The sequence below is a fragment of the Cryptococcus neoformans genome (genome assembly GCF_000091045.1).
Source record: "Cryptococcus neoformans var. neoformans JEC21 chromosome 4 sequence".
NCBI classification, from domain to species: Eukaryota; Fungi; Basidiomycota; class Tremellomycetes; order Tremellales; family Cryptococcaceae; genus Cryptococcus; species Cryptococcus deneoformans.
The window spans coordinates 867,501-883,866 of record NC_006686.1 but is presented as its reverse complement, the minus strand read 5'-3'; the positions used below and the strand labels follow the sequence as shown (position 1 = coordinate 883,866).

The window sequence follows — 16,366 nt, the reverse complement described above, 5'->3', positions numbered from 1 at the left end:
TGAATCCATATTGAAAGATATCCTGTACACATATGTGGAAGCAACTGACAGACGCAACGGCCGCGACGCGAGTTAAAGTTTGATTCCATACCGTACGTACTTTCAACTAAAATAAATAACGTCAAAGTCACCATCCCTGGCCCCTTGGCATATACCCGGCTGTACTAGTATATATACAGCCCTCGGCCCTTTTATTCTTCCTCGCCATGCCCCACCACGACACTGTCCCCGCCATGCCACCTTCAGACGCTGCAAAGCCAGACGACCTCGCCATACAAGACCTCTCACGCGAGGTCACCTCCACAGGCAACATCCGCCTTGCGGCAAAACGTCTCGCCCAGTCCGCCCAGGCAGAAAAACTGAGAAATTTGAAAGAACGCGCGAGCACACGGCCTCAAGTCGCACCGCCATATGCCAGATGGGCAGATGACCCAGAAGAAGCTGAATATCTTCAGTCCAACGTCCATGCTCAGGCAGCGCACGTAGAAGACCAGGTGCTTGTGAGTGATGAGGAAGACGAAGAAGAGAAAGAGGCCATGGGTCATATGCAGGAAGTCGTGGATGGTCTTTGGGTTGGTGATTTGGTAGCTGCCAACGATGATGACGAGCTTGAAAAAAATGGCATTGTGAGTCCTTTTTTGGTGTGTTGTGGCTTGGCCAAAAGTTGGTAACATGGTGTTTGGACAGAAAAATATCTTGTCTGCACTCAGACCGTCTCTCAAATTCTCAGACAAGTATGCAGTCTACCCATTGGAGATTGACGACGCTGCGGATACCGATCTGCTCTCCCACCTACCAAGCTGTGTGGCATGGATCAAAGAAATTTTAGACTTACGTCAAAAGGCAGCAGAGCCGTCATCTCAGCAGAAGAATGGTACCGGAAACGGCGAATCGTTGAAAAGGTCGCCAGACATTGATACCGTAGCCCAGCGGGGCAAGCCGGGAGGTGTCCTGGTTCATTGCCAAGCTGGCATGTCCAGATCAGCCAGTATCGTGGCGGCGTATCTGATGACCGAATATGATATCGACCCAATGGAGGCGGTGGCGATGATCAGGGAGAAGAGACCGGTAATAGAGCCATCCGCCACTTTCTGGCACCAGCTGGGATTGTTCTACAATACAGATGGCAAGGTATCTCTAAAGGATCGATCTACTAGACAGTACTATATGGAGCGAACCACTACCCAATTCATCAGTAATTTTTTTTTTCCTTTTTTTCTATCTTGCCTGCTTATTCCACACATCATCTCAAACGCTAACACTTCCTCTCCGTAGACGGCGATGGGACAGCGCCCTCTGTGGAAAAGATGGCCAAGTACCCTGCATCGCCTTCCCCGTCCAATCCACCTACTCCCAAGGACCATGCGCGTCGCAAGATCCGATGCAAAATGTGCCGACGCCATCTGGCTGTGCGAGAGCATATGATGGACCACATTCTCGACCAGGCGCCTGCTGTACCCGCTTCCCGGCCGCGTACGCCTTCAGGCGCATCCATATCAAGCCAAAGAGCTAGCTTTAGCAGTAATGCAGGGATGAGATTTACCGATGTCATGGAAGAAGCCGGCGCGGGTCTTTTGACAGACAGGGAGCGAAGGGGCAGCCAGGTCAGCGATGTGATCAACCCCTTGACTGGCCTGCCTGGTGCATTGTCAAGAAGATCCAGTGCAGGCGCTGGGTCCAACGGTGCTCTCAGCCCTAGAGCAACCCAGACGCTATATGAGCGAGACACTGTGACGTCGCCGTTGTCCATCTCCCACAACAACAACAACAACAACAACACCACGCATCTGGCCTCGCGACGAGAATCTCTTCTCCGTAATCATTCCGAGCCCGCTGGAACTATGCCACCCCCTGTTCCCTCACCTACTTCTCATAGCACTACTTCTGTACCAGCTCCAGCTCCGGCTCAGCGTGCTTTGCAGTCTGCAGACCAGCTTAACGCGAGGTTACCGCCGCAGCTTTTAGCCCTTCGGATGGCGGGTATGGGTGGCGCCGGTGCGAGTGCTCCAGCCTCCCCAGGAACAAATACACCTGAAAAAGAACGCAGGGACCAGTCTCCATCTTCTGCCAATACCAATGGCGGCACAGGTGCTGCAGCAAGACGATTGAGTTCACTTGCAATGACTTCCAAGGATGAGAAGGAAGCGACGAAACTGTACGAGAGAAGGGCGAGTGCGGGGGAAGGAATGTATGGTCCACCACCTATACTTGTCAACCCCAAATGCTCAGGTTACTTTGTTGAACCTGTATGTCCTTCATTTTTTTCGTATGCGGTTAATGTGTAGGGTTCGGTTAACCGATAATATTTTTTTAATTTTTCTTCACAGTTGACGTGGATGGAGCCCGTTCTCTCAAAGGGACAGGTTGCGGGAAAGTTGGTCTGTCCGAATGAAAAATGCGGTGTCAAGATTGGTAATTTTGATTGGGCCGGCGTGCAATGTGGATGCAAGGAATGGGTGACACCTGTAAGTTTTTGCAATGATGTGATGCTAAAAGTGGTGACACAAAAAGCTGACACCGAGTTGCAGGGATTTTGTATCCACCGAAGCAAGGTGGACGAGGTTTTCTAGTGCGTGGGCGAGGGAAAGAGGCTTAAGATTAGTTGTGTCGCATTGCATTGTTACGAAGATAAGATAAGTATCTGTTTTATTGCCCATATGTTCTGAAAGATGCATGATATGATAAATGTTACGCGGAACGGAGATGGGTCGATGTCCGGATGAGATTTCAAGAATGCTTTCCGATACTTGTTCGCTGGTCCGTTATACCTCATCTTCTCTCGTCCATCTTCATTTTCTTCACCCCCAGCATGCCCCCGCCTCACCCGGAGCTCAGACATCTCCTTGCAACCTCACGCCGTATCCCCTCAAAAACCTCTAGGCTCCTCTCCACTTCAGCCTCCACACTCCGCCCTACCGACGAGGAGCCACATTTCACCAGAGCACCAAAATCAACGCCGTATGTCCTGGTCTTGAACCACACGCGGAAAGTAAACTAATCCGAAAACATTCGTAGTGTAAAGTCCCAAACAGATTCATTACAGCACACTCAGTTCAATGACCTGTGGTCTCAATTACATCAAGAGTACGTTTTCATTCCCCAAATCCATTTCCGTTCATGTTGTCTGACATTTCAGATCAGATGGCCTAAGCAATCTAACAACAAGGGTGCACCCCAATCTATATCCTCTTTTCTAGACCTCTCATCTTCTAATGTCATCCCCCGCCCTATGAAAGGCGCTCGTAATCGACTGGCTCGCGCTAGCGGCGTGACTCCGCCCGAAGCAGAAGTCTTCAACGAGGTCATCTCCTCGATACTCACATCATTTCCCTCGACCCCTTCTGATCCCTTCCTTGCCACAAAATCTGGAGTCACTGGATACGGCAGCAACGAATGGGGCGACGGGGCTAAACAATTAAGGACAATGTTTGATAGGAATCGGAGTGAAGATGACAATTTGGAGGAGTATGAAATGTTGGCAGAGGAGATGGACATGGTGTCGAGTGATCTAGAACTAGTGGAATGGGCCAAGAAAAGGGTCTTCACTCCAATAGATCCATTAAAACCGGACGAGGGTACAGAAAAGGTCAAGGCATCTGTCGAAGACGAAACATCAGCTACACCAGAATCATCTCAGTCGACTGCTGCTACGAGCCCGCATCAAAACACGTACAAGCCCCCCGCCAACCTTCTCCCCTTGCTTACATTCTCCCCCGTCTATCCCAAAATCCTGACTCGTGTACTCAAAACATTACGCGAGAATTTCAATTCTCCTCACCTCGTCCTCGCCCTTTTCCACCATGCCCAATCATCTTCCCTCGAATCTTATCTTTTTGGATGCTTGACGGGAGCTTATAACGAAGTCCTCACATGTCGTTGGGAAAGCTTCCGAGATCTTGATGGTGTACAAAGGGGAATTCGCGAGATGGAAATGATGGGTGTCAAGTGGGACAAGGATACCAACAGACTCGTTAGTCGGGTGGTTGACGAAGCTGGGAGAGAAATTTTACAGGGAGGAAGATGGGGAGAAGATGCGCTGCAAACGTTACAGCAACTAGAGAGAAAGCTGGAGAGTGATGTCATTGAGGAAGAAAGGTATCATGAGTTCGAGAGGAAGAAGCGAAAGAGGGAAAGAGAACGTAGAGAGGGTGGGGCAGATGGAGAGCAGTGGCAGACAGAGAGGGGGGCCCTCGGCATGTTATGATAGATTGGTATCGTACATGCATTATGCTGCCAAATGTCAATAGTAGAAATACAACATGTCCACTCGTCCTTTTGTTCTGCCTCTAAAGTTCATTTTATTTTTATTGCTGCCCTGCTGCAAATCTGGCGTGGCTAGACGCAAACAGACGTTCTTGCAGTTCCAGCAGTTCTTCCTCTGTCATGCCCTTGGTATCTGGCTGTGATCGTACACGCTCCTGTAACATCAAAGTCAGCCATACATCCTACTATAAAAGGTACAATTCTCGTAGACATACCTTTTGAGCCTGTTTAAAGTCCTTGTTCGACTCTTCCACCTCGGCCACAAAGTCTTCAAACCCCAGTTGCTGGCTCATTAAATCAGTACAATATATAATGATATTGTTCCAAAAACAAGGCAACCCACTTTGAGCGCTTCTACGACGTGCTCAGGCGATATGGTCTTTTTAGAAGAGGCTTCACAGACCATATTGGATTGGGTGGAAATGAGCTTTATCCATTCTGTACAGGTCGAGGATGTTCATCAGTCAATATTGCGCTTGACAACCGAGCAATATACACAAATAGGCGTCTGCTCACCAGTACAGCAGTCAAATATAATGTCCTTGGCCTCTTTTGATGCAGATATATCCTCTGGAAGCATTTCTGCGAGGCAAGTCGGTCAGTTTTGCGCTGTGGTCTACCATACACGGGCAAAAGACGAACCTTGGATGATCTTGAGGACGGTAGCTTTCGGCAAGCTGACGTCGTCTTCGCCCTTACCATTACCTGTCATGTTGAGATATGTCTGGGATGAGTGATAAAATTGGAAGTGGCAAGAGAAGTAGTAACAGGGAAAGCGAGAATTATTATCATCATTTGTTTTCGCTTTTCTTTTCGCGTCTTCGCCTTTGCCCGCTTCAGTCCACCTCCATTTGTATTTTCGCATTATTACTATATTCACAATTTCCCCCAGCTACTTCCTCCGAACATATTCCCTGTCCTACATCCATCCACCCAGACCCCATGAGTGCAACCAAGCGAGGAGCCACAGCCGTTCACGGCAGCAACCCGCAGGTATAGCCAGTCTTGCCCAAACGTCACCACTCAATCTAACAATACTTGGCTGTCTTATAGTACCTCATTGAAAAGGTCATCAGAGCCCGTATATACGACTCTCTGTATTGGAAAGAGCACTGTTTCGCCCTTACTGGTAAGTCCGCAGCTCGTGCTTGATTACTCGACTGACAGGGTATGGTTACCGTGTATTCACTTGATCACCGCTCTTTATCGTTGTTCCTGCAGCCGAATCAATAATAGATAAAGCTATAGATCTTCGTGCTATTGGAGGTGTGACAGATCGCCAAACACCCACGCCTTTCATATGTCTAGTTCTCAAGCTTTTGCAACTTCAACCGGAAAAGGAAATCCTGATAGAGTATCTGTTGGCTGAGGAGTTCAAGTACGTGGTTTCGCCATCTGTACTCTTCACAAATGGACAAAAAGCTGAGACTCGGGCAGATATTTGAGGGCGCTCGCAGCCTTTTACGTGCGGTTAACATTCAGATCATTGGAGGTCTATGAAATCCTCGAGCCACTGATGAAGGATTATCGGAAGTTACGGGTCGTTCATGCCGGTAAGTGCACTCCTTGCAACTTTGGAAGACAGAAACCAACAGTCATTACAGGCGGTTATTCTTTGACCCACTTTGATGAATTCATAGACGAACTGTTGACCCAGGAACGTGTCTGTGATATCATTCTTCCCCGGTTAACCCAGAGGAGCGTGCTGGAGGAAACAGAAGGATTACCGCCCAGGAAAAGTCTCCTCGTGCGTATCTCTTTTCTACCAGTTTCGGCGAAATTAAATTTGACACATTTGACTAGGAGGATCAAGAGTCTGAACGAGAAGGCTCCCGGTCTCCGTCCCCTCCTCGATACACTTCCCGCTCACCCTCACGTACACCCCCATCATCACCCGGTTCTCGTGGACGGTCTCGTTCCCGGTCTTCAGCCTCGTCAGGTAACCGCTATGTTTCGCGTTCGCCTTCACTGAGTGGTAGTGAGCTGGGCGGAGAAGAGGGGGATACAAGGGACAGATATATCTCAAGAAGCCCAAGCGTGTCCCCTGATAGAGTTTTGGAGGTTGCCGAAGATGATGTGCTGGAGGGTGATGTCTAATAATCAATGTATGCATGTAGGAAATTTACATTAAACCGCTGTTTCTGCCTTTTATCATTCGTACACTTTCTATCTTATCATAACATATCATCTCCTTGGCAATCCCCATCCCCGGGCAGACCCGCTACTGCCCATCTTGGTTTCCAACTCTCCAACCTTGGTAGATAGTTTGCCCGCACTGGAGTCGATTGAGCTCAATGCCCTCAAGTGCGCACCAAGAATAGCAGAAAGCTGGCTAACTGGGTCATCTGGCATTTGTGAAGCTGCGTCAGCAGCAGACGCGGAGGGTGTCCCAGGACGGTTCGTGAGAGAGGACGTGCTTGCGTCGAGGGATGATTGGGAGGTCGAAATTTTGTTTACTTGTTCAATCATCTGTGACAGGTTACGAGACAGGTCATCGAGCTGTTTATTAAGATCCTCGGCAAGTGTGTAACTTGTTTCAGCGATTGTCAGTCAATAGCTTTTCCAATAAACCATCAGTCAAGACTCACGCCTTCTCCCGCTCTCGATCAGCCGGCATTTTCGCCGCCAACGGCCTGGTGCTGTCGTTTGACATTTTTGCAATCTCCTTCTCATACACATCCAACATACTTTCCAGCTGATTTTGCTGAGCCTCAAAGTAGTTCAACGGTTCATCAACAGCAGCTTGGGTCTGCTGAGCCTCCAACACTTGTCTTCTAAGAGCTGTAATCTTCAGGATTAGAAGTGTCAGCTTGTATCCAAGACACGAACAAGGTTACCACCCACTTGGTTACCATTCCTGACCAAAATCTTATCCCACTCCCTCACCTCACCAGCCTGCCTCTCAAACTCCTTCACTTGCTCCTCTAAATCCTTATTCCATCCTTCCACTATATCATCCAAGGCTTTGCCACGAAGAAGGTTGGGAACGGGTTCGCTGGGCTTCTCCACATTGGCTGGGGCGGAAGCAATGGGGGCGGTTGGTACAGCAGGTGTAGTGGTAGAAGCCGCCGCGGTAGTGTTGGGATTGGCACCAAAGAGACCACCGCTAGCTGAAGGGGCGGCGGTACTGCTTTGACCAGCATCGGCAGGCTTGGCTCCAAACAAGCCACCAGCAGCAGGCGCAGCAGGCGTAGGCGCAGCTGGAGCCTTATCCTTGTCACCATCTGTCTTTGCACCAAGACCGCCAAAACTGAACCCGCCAGCCTTAGGAGCTTCAGGCGCCTTGCCTTTATCGTCTCCAGAGGCCGTTGTTGCGGATGTACCAATGTTACCAAAGCTGAATCCACCCGGTTTGGGAGCCTCTGCAGGCTTATCAGTCTTTTTTTCTTCGTTGGAAGCGGCAGCAGCGGGGGCGCCAAAACTGAAGCCTCCCGTCTTGGGCGCTTCAGCCGGCATCTCGTCCTTCTTATCAGCGCTTGGGGCAGAAGCTCCAAAGCTGAAGCCTCCCGTTTTGGGAGCTTCAGTGGTAGAAGGAGTAGCAGGTTTGGCTCCCAAGTTACCGAAGGAGAACCCTCCAGCAGCAGGCTTAGGTGCTTCAGCGGGTTTTGAGGCACCTACTCCCCCAAACAAACCACTGGTTGGGGCAGCCGGGGCAGTGGTGGCGGTGTCAGCTTTAGGAGCCTCTGTAGCAGGAGCAGCGGGCTTGGCACCAAAAAGCCCCCCACCCCCAAAGGGTCCGCCTCCAGAAGTGGTGGGTGGTGTGCCAGATGTAGGAGTTGATGAAGAAGCATCCTTGGCAGGAGCAGAGCCGAAAAGTGAAGGAGCAGCAGGTGTAGTAGTGGAGGCGGGTTTAGCACCGAATGAAAAGAGGCCACCACCGGATGAGGGCGCAGGAGAAGAAGAAGCAGCAGGGGTAGATTCTGCAGGCTTTGAACCAAAAAGTCCACCTGTTGCAGGCGCAGATGTGGTGCCGGCAGGCTTTGCTCCAAACCCTGTAAATCCACCCGTTGTTGACGCTGCGCCAGGTGCTCCAGTGCCTTCTGCAGGTTTAGCACCAAACAAGCCACCACCTGTGCTTGTGCCGGTAGCAGCGCCTCCAAATAAGCTTGTCCCTGTACTAGCTGGAGGAGGTGCGGCCGGTGTAGTGGATTGACCAAAGCCACCAAAAGCAGGTTTAGAAGCTGGAGTCGTGGACCCAGTCGCCGTATTGTTCGTTCCAAATCCTCCAGTTCCAAATCCTCCAAATAGACTACCTCCAGAGGGCGCTGCAGGAGTCGAGCTGTTTGCAGCTGCCGCGTTTGAGTTGTTATTGTTATTATTGGCACCGGTGGTGTTATTTCCGAACAAACCGCCAGAAGTCTGTGCCCCACCGCCAAATAAGCCGCCCCCCGAGGCGGCAGGGGTAGCAGAGGAGTTGTTTGTAGTGGATGACGAGCCGAATAAGCCGCTACCAGAAGCAGGTTGAGACGAAGTGTTTCCAAACAGTGAGGTGCCGGAAGCGGAGGGTTGGGCTGGGTTAGATGAAGAAAAAATGGAGTTCGTTGTACATTGAGGAAGCTTTAAGTCAGATATAATCGACAGAGCGTGCAGGAAAGGTGGGGCCGTGGTACTCACGCTTTGAGCCGAAGCCGGCGAAGGGGTTTGGGGCGGCTACAAGGGGTGAGCGGAGCAAGGGAATGGTCGGGAAATACTTACCCATTGTAGACAGCGGAGAGAGTGTGCAGATGCAATGGAGACTCGAGTTCTTGTAAGTGCAGAATAACATCCCAAACTTAGTTCACGTAGGCGCGCGTTGCCCAGCTTCCCGCCAGCGCGCCTTCCTGCCGCAAACTCTCAGCGACACACCACCAAGCTTATTATATGTTGCCTATACTCTCTTATACCCTACTCAAAACACAAATATCATGTCCGCCATCGCAGTGAGTCTTCATCCGTTCACGGACACCACTCAATCTATGCTCACTACCAACAATCCAATTCACAGCCCGTCAACCCAAAGCCCTTCCTCCAAGATCTCACAGGCAAGGTCGTCTATGTCCGATTAAAGTGGGGTCTCGAGTACAGGGGCTATCTCGTATCTACAGATGGCTACATGAACTTGCAAGTGAGTCTTGTGCTCCGTGGCAAGAGTTATGGGCGCGGATTGCAGCGGATGATGTCAATCAGCCGCGGATCAGACGTGTAGAATACTGATTAAAATGTCACAGCTTGCTAACACTGAAGAAATTGAGAATGGCAAGTCAAATGGTGCTTTGGGAGAAGTCCTCATTCGCTGCAACAATGTTCTGTACATAAGGTGCGTGGCCACAAGTGCAGATGGAAATTGAAGTTGATGCTGACGACGCCGAACTGCCCCTTTTTTCCACTTTGCCTCATATCTGTGGATCAATATCAACTATGCTCCTTTCCTTTAACATTTTCTTTCTACAACAGAGAGTTCAAAGACAGGGCAGGCGGAATGGACCAAGATTAGATGATGTATGGCGGAGGTTGGAGGCCATATGCACAAATAATCGACTGTAAAACTTAGAAAGGGCACGCAGCCTGGGACAAGTGATTGCGGCCAACTCGCAATTCGCGATGAGGTAATATGAGAATTGTTACATGCAGAAGAACCCAAAGCAACTACCCGACTTGCATATACGCCTATGCCATGTAAAATAAACCAATATGGTCTCTATTGTTTCCCAACGTGAACGCCAGCGAGCATGTCCGCAAGCCTACATCCTTGATCAGCTTTGTCCAATGACCCATACATTGAAAACACAAACTCATCAGTCTGCTTGTCGGAGGCAGGAGGAAGTTTATCCTCTCCTGAAGCACCCTTGTCAACACCGTCGTCCGGCTCGCCGGTCTCCTCTTCCTCCCGCTCTTCCTCTTTTTCGCTCTCTTCCTCTTCGGACTCTGGCTCTTCCATGTCATCCACTACGTGTACATTCAGCGGAAACCTTCTTCGTACTGATAGAAAAACTCACACTCATCGAGAGCTTCTTCATGACCCCAAAGCTCCAATGCTTTTTTCAACTCCTCTACACATTCGTCATCCTCAGAAAACCTGTTTCCATTCAATTCGAGCACCGTCAATTCTTTGAGATGCTGAGAGATAGCTACACTCAATAGCTCGATAGCACGCTTGTCCATCTCGCCATATTGTAGCTTAAGGGATTCAAGCTTAGGATTAGATCCGAGGCTCAAACTGGTAGCGAGGGCAATACCGCCGGCTGAACCGAGCAAGCAGTCTGACAAGTTGAGGTGCTTGAGATTGGGCCATGAGCCGAGGTGCTTGACAATCGCACGGGTTCCGGTCTTGGTAGCTGTGTTGTCTTGCAAGTCGAGATGCTCCAACTCCTTGCAGTTAGACAAGCCCTCAGCAAGAGCCTGAATACCCTCCATCCTGATACCATTTTGGGGCATCTTGACTTCTTTCAAATTTCGGTGTTTCCCAAACGCCTCAGCCCAGTCAGGAGCGCTGCCGTTTTCCAATCGGTTTCGGCCACAGACAACGACCTTTAAGCTAGACTCCTTCCCTTCCTTCTCACACTTGGCGGCGTTATCAAGCAAGGCCTTTGCAACGACAGAACCGCCCCATGGTCCGAGACCGTTGTTGTTGAGCTTGAAGATTTGGAAATGGGTGTTGGACTGTAGGAATGGCACGAGGGCATCCGCGCATCGACCGCCAAATGCATTGTCAGAAAGATCAAGCTCGACCAAAGAGGTGTGATCAGAGAGTGCGTTGCACAAAGCGGAGAGGGCCTGAGGAATTTCAGAAATGAGTCGGCCCGTAAAGATATCTGCCAAGTCGACAACCTGCATAAAGAGCATGAGCGTCTGTGATCACATGAGAACAAGATTCTCACCTTCAAATTGGTTTTCTTCTTGAGCACGCTGGCAATAGCCTCACAGGCTTCAACACCCAAGGAATTGCCACCGAAATGAACCTCTTCAACATCTTCCATTTCTTCCAACTGGGAGATATAAGGTTCCAACTCGGCCTTGGTGTTGGCCTTGAGATTTTTACCGAGGATGGAGAATACCTTGGACATGGTTGCGGGGTAAGGCTGTGAAAAAAAGTAAGGGTATAGAAGGGGAACACAAAAGGACTTTACGAGTACTTTCCAGAAACCAACATCAGAAATCGGCGAAAAACAACATCACCACAGCGGAAGCTCTTTTCAGACTTTTGACGCGCTTTGACCGAACGTACAGGGATCGGGACACCTGAAAGCGGATACAACCAAGCGAGATAGATAGGTTTTTGCTGTAAATTCGACCCGCGTTTGCTGTAAGTTCAAAATGCATCACCGTGTTTGCTGTAATTTGTGCTTTGTTTGCTGTAATTTCATTCAAATCCACATATCTCCTTCAGTTATGCATACTATGCTTAGCTCTTGAGATATGTGGTAGCCAGAGATCAGCTCTATAAGTTACATTTACCAGGGGTGTGTATGCATCGAGAAAATCGGTAAGTATCGATTATTTCATTGTCCCCCTTTTCTGCCCACTGAGTCCGCTTTTATAAATTCACAGAGCAGTCAGTTCATCTCCAAACCAGCCCAATTTTCTATCATACCTCTGTGACCCATTGAAAATCGTCTGGAAGCAAAAGAATTGAACAGGAAGGCGTCATGTCCGCAAAATTGACATCTGAAGAACAAACTCACTATATCCTCGTTCCTCATTCCACCATTTTGTAGGTCCTTATTTAAATCAGCTTCAAATCAGCCCAAATTTCGAAGATATCCCCATGGTACATTGGCCAACACTATGACTGCAAAATATTTCCAAAAATTAATCGTGTGGCGTGCCAAAATGGCACCCGAGGACCAGCGCCCTATACCTTCAATTCCCCTTCAGCTATATCGCTCATAACCTAACATACGCCGGTTCCCCAGGGTAGCTTTGACCGTGTGTGCCAAAGTTCTCAACTTGACCGTTATCTATTTGACTGATGCTACTTTAGTCCATCTAGAAGTTTTCCAATGGTGCTGTTCTCATATCATCCTGACATCCACCACCAGCAACTTGGCGCACTCAGTTATGAGATGCCCCATACTGAACTATTGTTCGTAAACTACCTCAGCTGCTTTCACAGAAAGAGCTTTAGGTGATCTTTTCCAGCAGCAGAAGGTAGATACCTTTACCAGTAAACTACTTGACAAAGCTCATACTATGGTGGCACTAATCTATGGAGGACGAGCTGGTGCTAATTGTGGGGTTATGGATCACACTTGGATCACACTCCGTATAACTGGATATCGGCTAGATTCGCCCAATCTGAGGGCTTTACAAAACGATAGTATAGCATTGAGGCTCCCCGGCTTTCAACTTCAAGCCCCAACATCGGCACATCTTTTCACTTTTACTCCACACTTGTCACATCCCCTCGCGTTGTCACGTCCACGGCACCCACCTTCCTCCCGGCACATTGATCGACTTCATGAAAGTGGCCTGTTCCATTCATCTCAATGAGCGAGATGGCAAAATGCTTAGCCCCAGCGCTCGAATATGCACGGTGACCAAAAAAAGGCAGTCCACGTATCAGACAAGGAGAAGATGTCAAGGAGAGCTGTAGAAGAGGAGAGACAATCTATATCTAAAGACGGATAGGTTGACCATTGTAGTTATCGGGAAGGATCAGATAGCTCCTAGTGAGGAGTTGTCATTAAACTAGATGCAGGGACACAGTTAACTGATGTGAGAAATTAGCGCGAATCGGCGACATGGTAGGTGTTCGTCGTTTGCTCTATTTCGCTTCGTCCACACAAATGGTAAAGCTTCAAGAAGGCATTCATTCGACCGACTCTATGGAGGCACATAAATCGATTGGAAATGATTTTGGTTCGGCGGTAATTCATTGAAGTGAGCGAAAGCCTTCCAGATTGTAGTCAACAAAAGATCCTCAGACGACGCGCGATACAACAAGGTAATCGCTTTCGACCAATTTGCGCTTCCACCAAATGAAAGATGAAGATGTACAAAGACATGCAATTGGGTCTTTGTATGCATGGGAACCGCCACCAACCTTTATTATTTTGCCGAAAATTCACTGAAGTGAGTGAAAACAATTCAAACTATTGTGGTATACCCCCTGAAGAAATAGCTTCAACTTCTCGGTCTTAAATGAGGAGTTTGATGTAAAGGTGGAGGTCAATGTTACAATTTTAGTGTAATTAAGCGCCAAACTTGGCCTTTATTAATGTAGTCTCGGGCACTCTTCTAATTTTACCCCACGTCGCAGATGTTTTTAGTTTAATGACGGAGGCACCGATATGTATCGAGACAACAGATGGCCGTTGCTTACGAAGAAAACAAAGAGTCTGAAATACATTGCTAGTACCCAACGACCCACCACTTCCTATGTCATCCTCCTTATAACGCTTATCAGAGGCCAAATCCATGTTTCTTTTGGTCCTGCAATCAACCATCGTCAGTACACTGACTGACCAGTCTAAACTGTAAGGAAGAGGATACTTACCCACGGTTCATCTCCTACGGAATACTTTTTCGGTGGCCGCTTATACGGGGCCACCTTGTCAGCGGCAACGTTGGATTGTTGCCCGTCTGGACCTTGTCAGATAAAATAAAATAAACCGGGAGTGCATTAATCCGCATGACTCACACAAGGGGAAAACGATGCCCAACTCATAGTTTTTTATACTGAGTGTTACAGGACTCTTTTTGGTGTCCAGTGTACCCTGTGATGAAAGGGTCAGGACCCTTCGTCCGATAATACCTGTTGAGAGGCTGAACTCACCCAAGCAGCTGGCGAAAAGTTGTGGCTGCCAACGTATACCCACCCTCCTATTCGGTTTTCTACTTCGTCCGGTTCCAAGGCTTTCCGCTTGCCGAGAGAGGTTGAAGACGGAGTCTGCGATGAAGGCGTTTCGGCTTTAGGATGGAATATAGCTATCATCATCTACACACATTCTCAGTTCTCCGTTACAAACAATTGACTCTTTGACATGGATACCAATGCTTACCTTGGCATGCATGAGGATACCTCCCCTTTTCGAGTTGGAGTCGTAAAACAAATACTTCGTATTGGCATTCCAACCCTTGCCTGCAAAAATTGTACCTCCTCCGTCTCTCCCTCCTACTGAACTGTCGACCGTACTGAGAGAGGGAAATATAATTTTAATTGGGGGCCAGGAAGATGGTTTAGAATTAGTCACGAGGGAGGAGACCTTTTTGCCAGTGCAAAAAGAATAAAAATTATGGAGCCAATTTAGGCTGTACTGGCCCAATGAAGACCCCTAGATTAAAAGAAAGTAAGCAAGTCAATTGGGACGACAAGGTTCTCTATGTATCCCTACCTGATACTCAATAACCGCTTTCTGCTCTTTATCAGGCACCCATCCCTCAGTATTCAGGACGTGGCCCAATCGGCCAATTCCGAATAGGTCCACATCACCAGCCCCCGAGAGCTTCTCAGATACACTGATCACTGTTCTGAATCTGACTTTTCCCCAATCCCAGCGCCGTAAGTCTGAAAAATCATTCTGTCCGGAAAACGGAATTCGGTTTCCCTGGGGATGGTTCTTTGATAGGAGCGTCAGAGCGGAATCGACACCAATGTGTTTGAAAAGTGTACGGAACTGCAGGGCTAGGTCATGGGTGGGAGCGTCGGCAGATAACCCTTGTATTGGGGTATTAAGAGGGAGAAAGTCCTGGACAAAGACGGACTGCACATAAGTTAGCACACATATTGAAAGTGAAGAAGAAAACCTAGTCACTCGCGTTTTCGATCATGGACCAGTCGTATGGAACTAGATTGGCTGTTGAGATACATACACGAAGTCTACCAGTCTTGTAAAAGATCTGCAAGGAATGTCAGGCTTTGAAACACCAAACCAGGACGTACCCAAAAGAATTTCATGTGCATGGTGCTGAATTTTCTTCATCAGCAAGTGTTTGTACCTTACCCTAAACTCACCCCCAATTATCTTTCATATCGGGATAACACCAGACTTCACCGTTCAATTGGCTTGCAACTTTTCCATTCAAACGATGGCGAAGATCCTTGGGATACGGGCGTATCATTACAACAGGGACATCAACGGGATCTGGGAGAATCCCTGCCTCGTTTAACCATGAATCATCGATGCAGTATGCTGATGTGATGATAAGCGAGATTTGGGAATGCTTATCAATGGTCGGTCATCAGTGACTGCTGTATAAGCAAGGAATGGTATTAATACTTACGTCGCCTACTACATGGGTGAGAGAAAATGTTGGCTGACGAATATTCCCGATAGGGCCCTCGCTCGCCCACATGTTTCCGGTATGTCTTAACTCCCCTTCCAGATAATATTCCCCAGCTGCATCTCTGGGAAATGGAGCAGTCCCTTGGAAAGGATGGGCACCGGTAGGAGGAGGCCATTGTGCTGAAGCAGCTTTTCTAGCTTGTGGGAGTCGAGGGGTCGTCTGTTCGAATGTGGATATACCTTCTCTGCGCGACTGTTCGGCTTCGCTCTTCTCACGTGCAGCTTGTCTCTGCAAACGCTCCTTATTCATCTGAGCCCGATCGTAGGTTTGACTTCCTACCCTGAGTGATGAAGGAACCTCTACCACAGGGGCAACGACCGGAATAGCAAGAGAGGCAACCGGCTGCTGGCTCACTGTGGCCTCCGGATTAGCTGAAGGTCCAGCTTCAGCCAGTGATGCCGCAATAGCTCTATGGTGACATCATATAAACGATTTTGAAGCAAAGTCTGTAAGGTGACTCACTCTGCAAGCATGTGTTTCTCGTCATCTGGAGTTTCTTCTCTCCTTGCTCTCTTTGTTTCTCTCGCTTCTGCCTGTGATAGAGCTATAGCGATCCTGAGCTGTTCATCGTCTTCGTCGTCATGGTCGACGGACTGCTGATTGCTCCTAATCGGATCTAATCAGGAGGTGGCGCTCGGAAGCCCAGGGCAGGGACAGAGTACATACCGTGGCAGAGGGGCCCAAGGGGGCTGTTCATCGCTGCCCATGGTTGCCTGAAGTGTGACTATACTACTTGCCTTCGTCTTAAAGGCAGTTTTGGTAAACATGAAGATGGGCAGCAAACAAGTGGTGACGTCAGGGGTAAATGACGTGTGATTACAGCTGCCGACTGAAGAAG

General features: G+C 48.8%; 8 protein-coding genes across 8 annotated transcripts; 4 read left to right on the top strand and 4 right to left on the bottom strand.

Moving 5' to 3' along the window:
• Positions 1-119: 119 nt before the first annotated feature.
• On the top strand, positions 120-2,678 carry CND03270 (conserved hypothetical protein). The gene is made up of 5 exons (XM_570177.2): positions 120-626; positions 688-1,195; positions 1,276-2,246; positions 2,328-2,465; positions 2,529-2,678. Exons 1-5 carry the CDS (start codon positions 207-209, stop codon positions 2,568-2,570), a joined length of 2,079 nt encoding a protein of 692 aa, XP_570177.1. The 5' UTR covers positions 120-206; the 3' UTR covers positions 2,571-2,678.
• Positions 2,679-2,787: 109 nt separating this feature from the next.
• Positions 2,788-4,241, top strand: CND03260 (expressed protein). The gene is made up of 3 exons (XM_570513.2): positions 2,788-2,958; positions 3,016-3,084; positions 3,142-4,241. Exons 1-3 carry the CDS (start codon positions 2,810-2,812, stop codon positions 4,202-4,204), a joined length of 1,281 nt encoding a protein of 426 aa, XP_570513.2. The 5' UTR covers positions 2,788-2,809; the 3' UTR covers positions 4,205-4,241.
• On the bottom strand, positions 4,209-5,008 carry CND03250 (conserved hypothetical protein). The gene is made up of 5 exons (XM_570509.2): positions 4,906-5,008; positions 4,780-4,845; positions 4,607-4,701; positions 4,479-4,547; positions 4,209-4,418 (listed from the first exon to the last, which is right to left on the bottom strand). Exons 1-5 carry the CDS (start codon positions 4,973-4,975, stop codon positions 4,305-4,307), a joined length of 414 nt encoding a protein of 137 aa, XP_570509.1. The 5' UTR covers positions 4,976-5,008; the 3' UTR covers positions 4,209-4,304.
• An 88-nt stretch (positions 5,009-5,096) lies between these two features.
• On the top strand, positions 5,097-6,383 carry CND03240 (conserved hypothetical protein). Its single transcript, XM_024657024.1, has 6 exons — positions 5,097-5,256; positions 5,317-5,392; positions 5,485-5,641; positions 5,701-5,816; positions 5,868-6,010; positions 6,067-6,383. Exons 1-6 carry the CDS (start codon positions 5,206-5,208, stop codon positions 6,358-6,360), a joined length of 837 nt encoding a protein of 278 aa, XP_024512799.1. The 5' UTR covers positions 5,097-5,205; the 3' UTR covers positions 6,361-6,383.
• On the bottom strand, positions 6,364-8,982 carry CND03230 (conserved hypothetical protein). Its single transcript, XM_570178.2, has 5 exons — positions 8,959-8,982; positions 8,878-8,913; positions 7,108-8,774; positions 6,852-7,051; positions 6,364-6,793 (listed from the first exon to the last, which is right to left on the bottom strand). The coding sequence occupies exons 1-5, from the start codon at positions 8,960-8,962 to the stop codon at positions 6,448-6,450; spliced, it is 2,253 nt and encodes a 750-aa protein (XP_570178.1). The 5' UTR covers positions 8,963-8,982; the 3' UTR covers positions 6,364-6,447.
• A 176-nt stretch (positions 8,983-9,158) lies between these two features.
• Positions 9,159-9,866, top strand: CND03220 (mRNA processing-related protein, putative). The gene is made up of 4 exons (XM_570179.1): positions 9,159-9,182; positions 9,248-9,367; positions 9,471-9,559; positions 9,697-9,866. Exons 1-4 carry the CDS (start codon positions 9,168-9,170, stop codon positions 9,734-9,736), a joined length of 264 nt encoding a protein of 87 aa, XP_570179.1. The 5' UTR covers positions 9,159-9,167; the 3' UTR covers positions 9,737-9,866.
• Positions 9,855-11,441, bottom strand: CND03210 (Ran GTPase activator, putative). The gene is made up of 4 exons (XM_570508.2): positions 11,121-11,441; positions 10,239-11,070; positions 10,035-10,188; positions 9,855-9,983 (listed from the first exon to the last, which is right to left on the bottom strand). The coding sequence occupies exons 1-4, from the start codon at positions 11,304-11,306 to the stop codon at positions 9,941-9,943; spliced, it is 1,215 nt and encodes a 404-aa protein (XP_570508.1). The 5' UTR covers positions 11,307-11,441; the 3' UTR covers positions 9,855-9,940.
• Positions 11,442-13,559: 2,118 nt separating this feature from the next.
• CND03200 (expressed protein) lies at positions 13,560-16,261 on the bottom strand. Its single transcript, XM_024657023.1, has 12 exons — positions 16,195-16,261; positions 15,991-16,134; positions 15,466-15,937; positions 15,197-15,405; positions 15,125-15,149; positions 15,001-15,081; positions 14,577-14,945; positions 14,244-14,516; positions 14,018-14,179; positions 13,883-13,958; positions 13,739-13,824; positions 13,560-13,674 (listed from the first exon to the last, which is right to left on the bottom strand). Exons 1-12 carry the CDS (start codon positions 16,233-16,235, stop codon positions 13,645-13,647), a joined length of 1,968 nt encoding a protein of 655 aa, XP_024512744.1. The 5' UTR covers positions 16,236-16,261; the 3' UTR covers positions 13,560-13,644.
• Between the last annotated feature and the right edge of the window lie 105 nt (positions 16,262-16,366).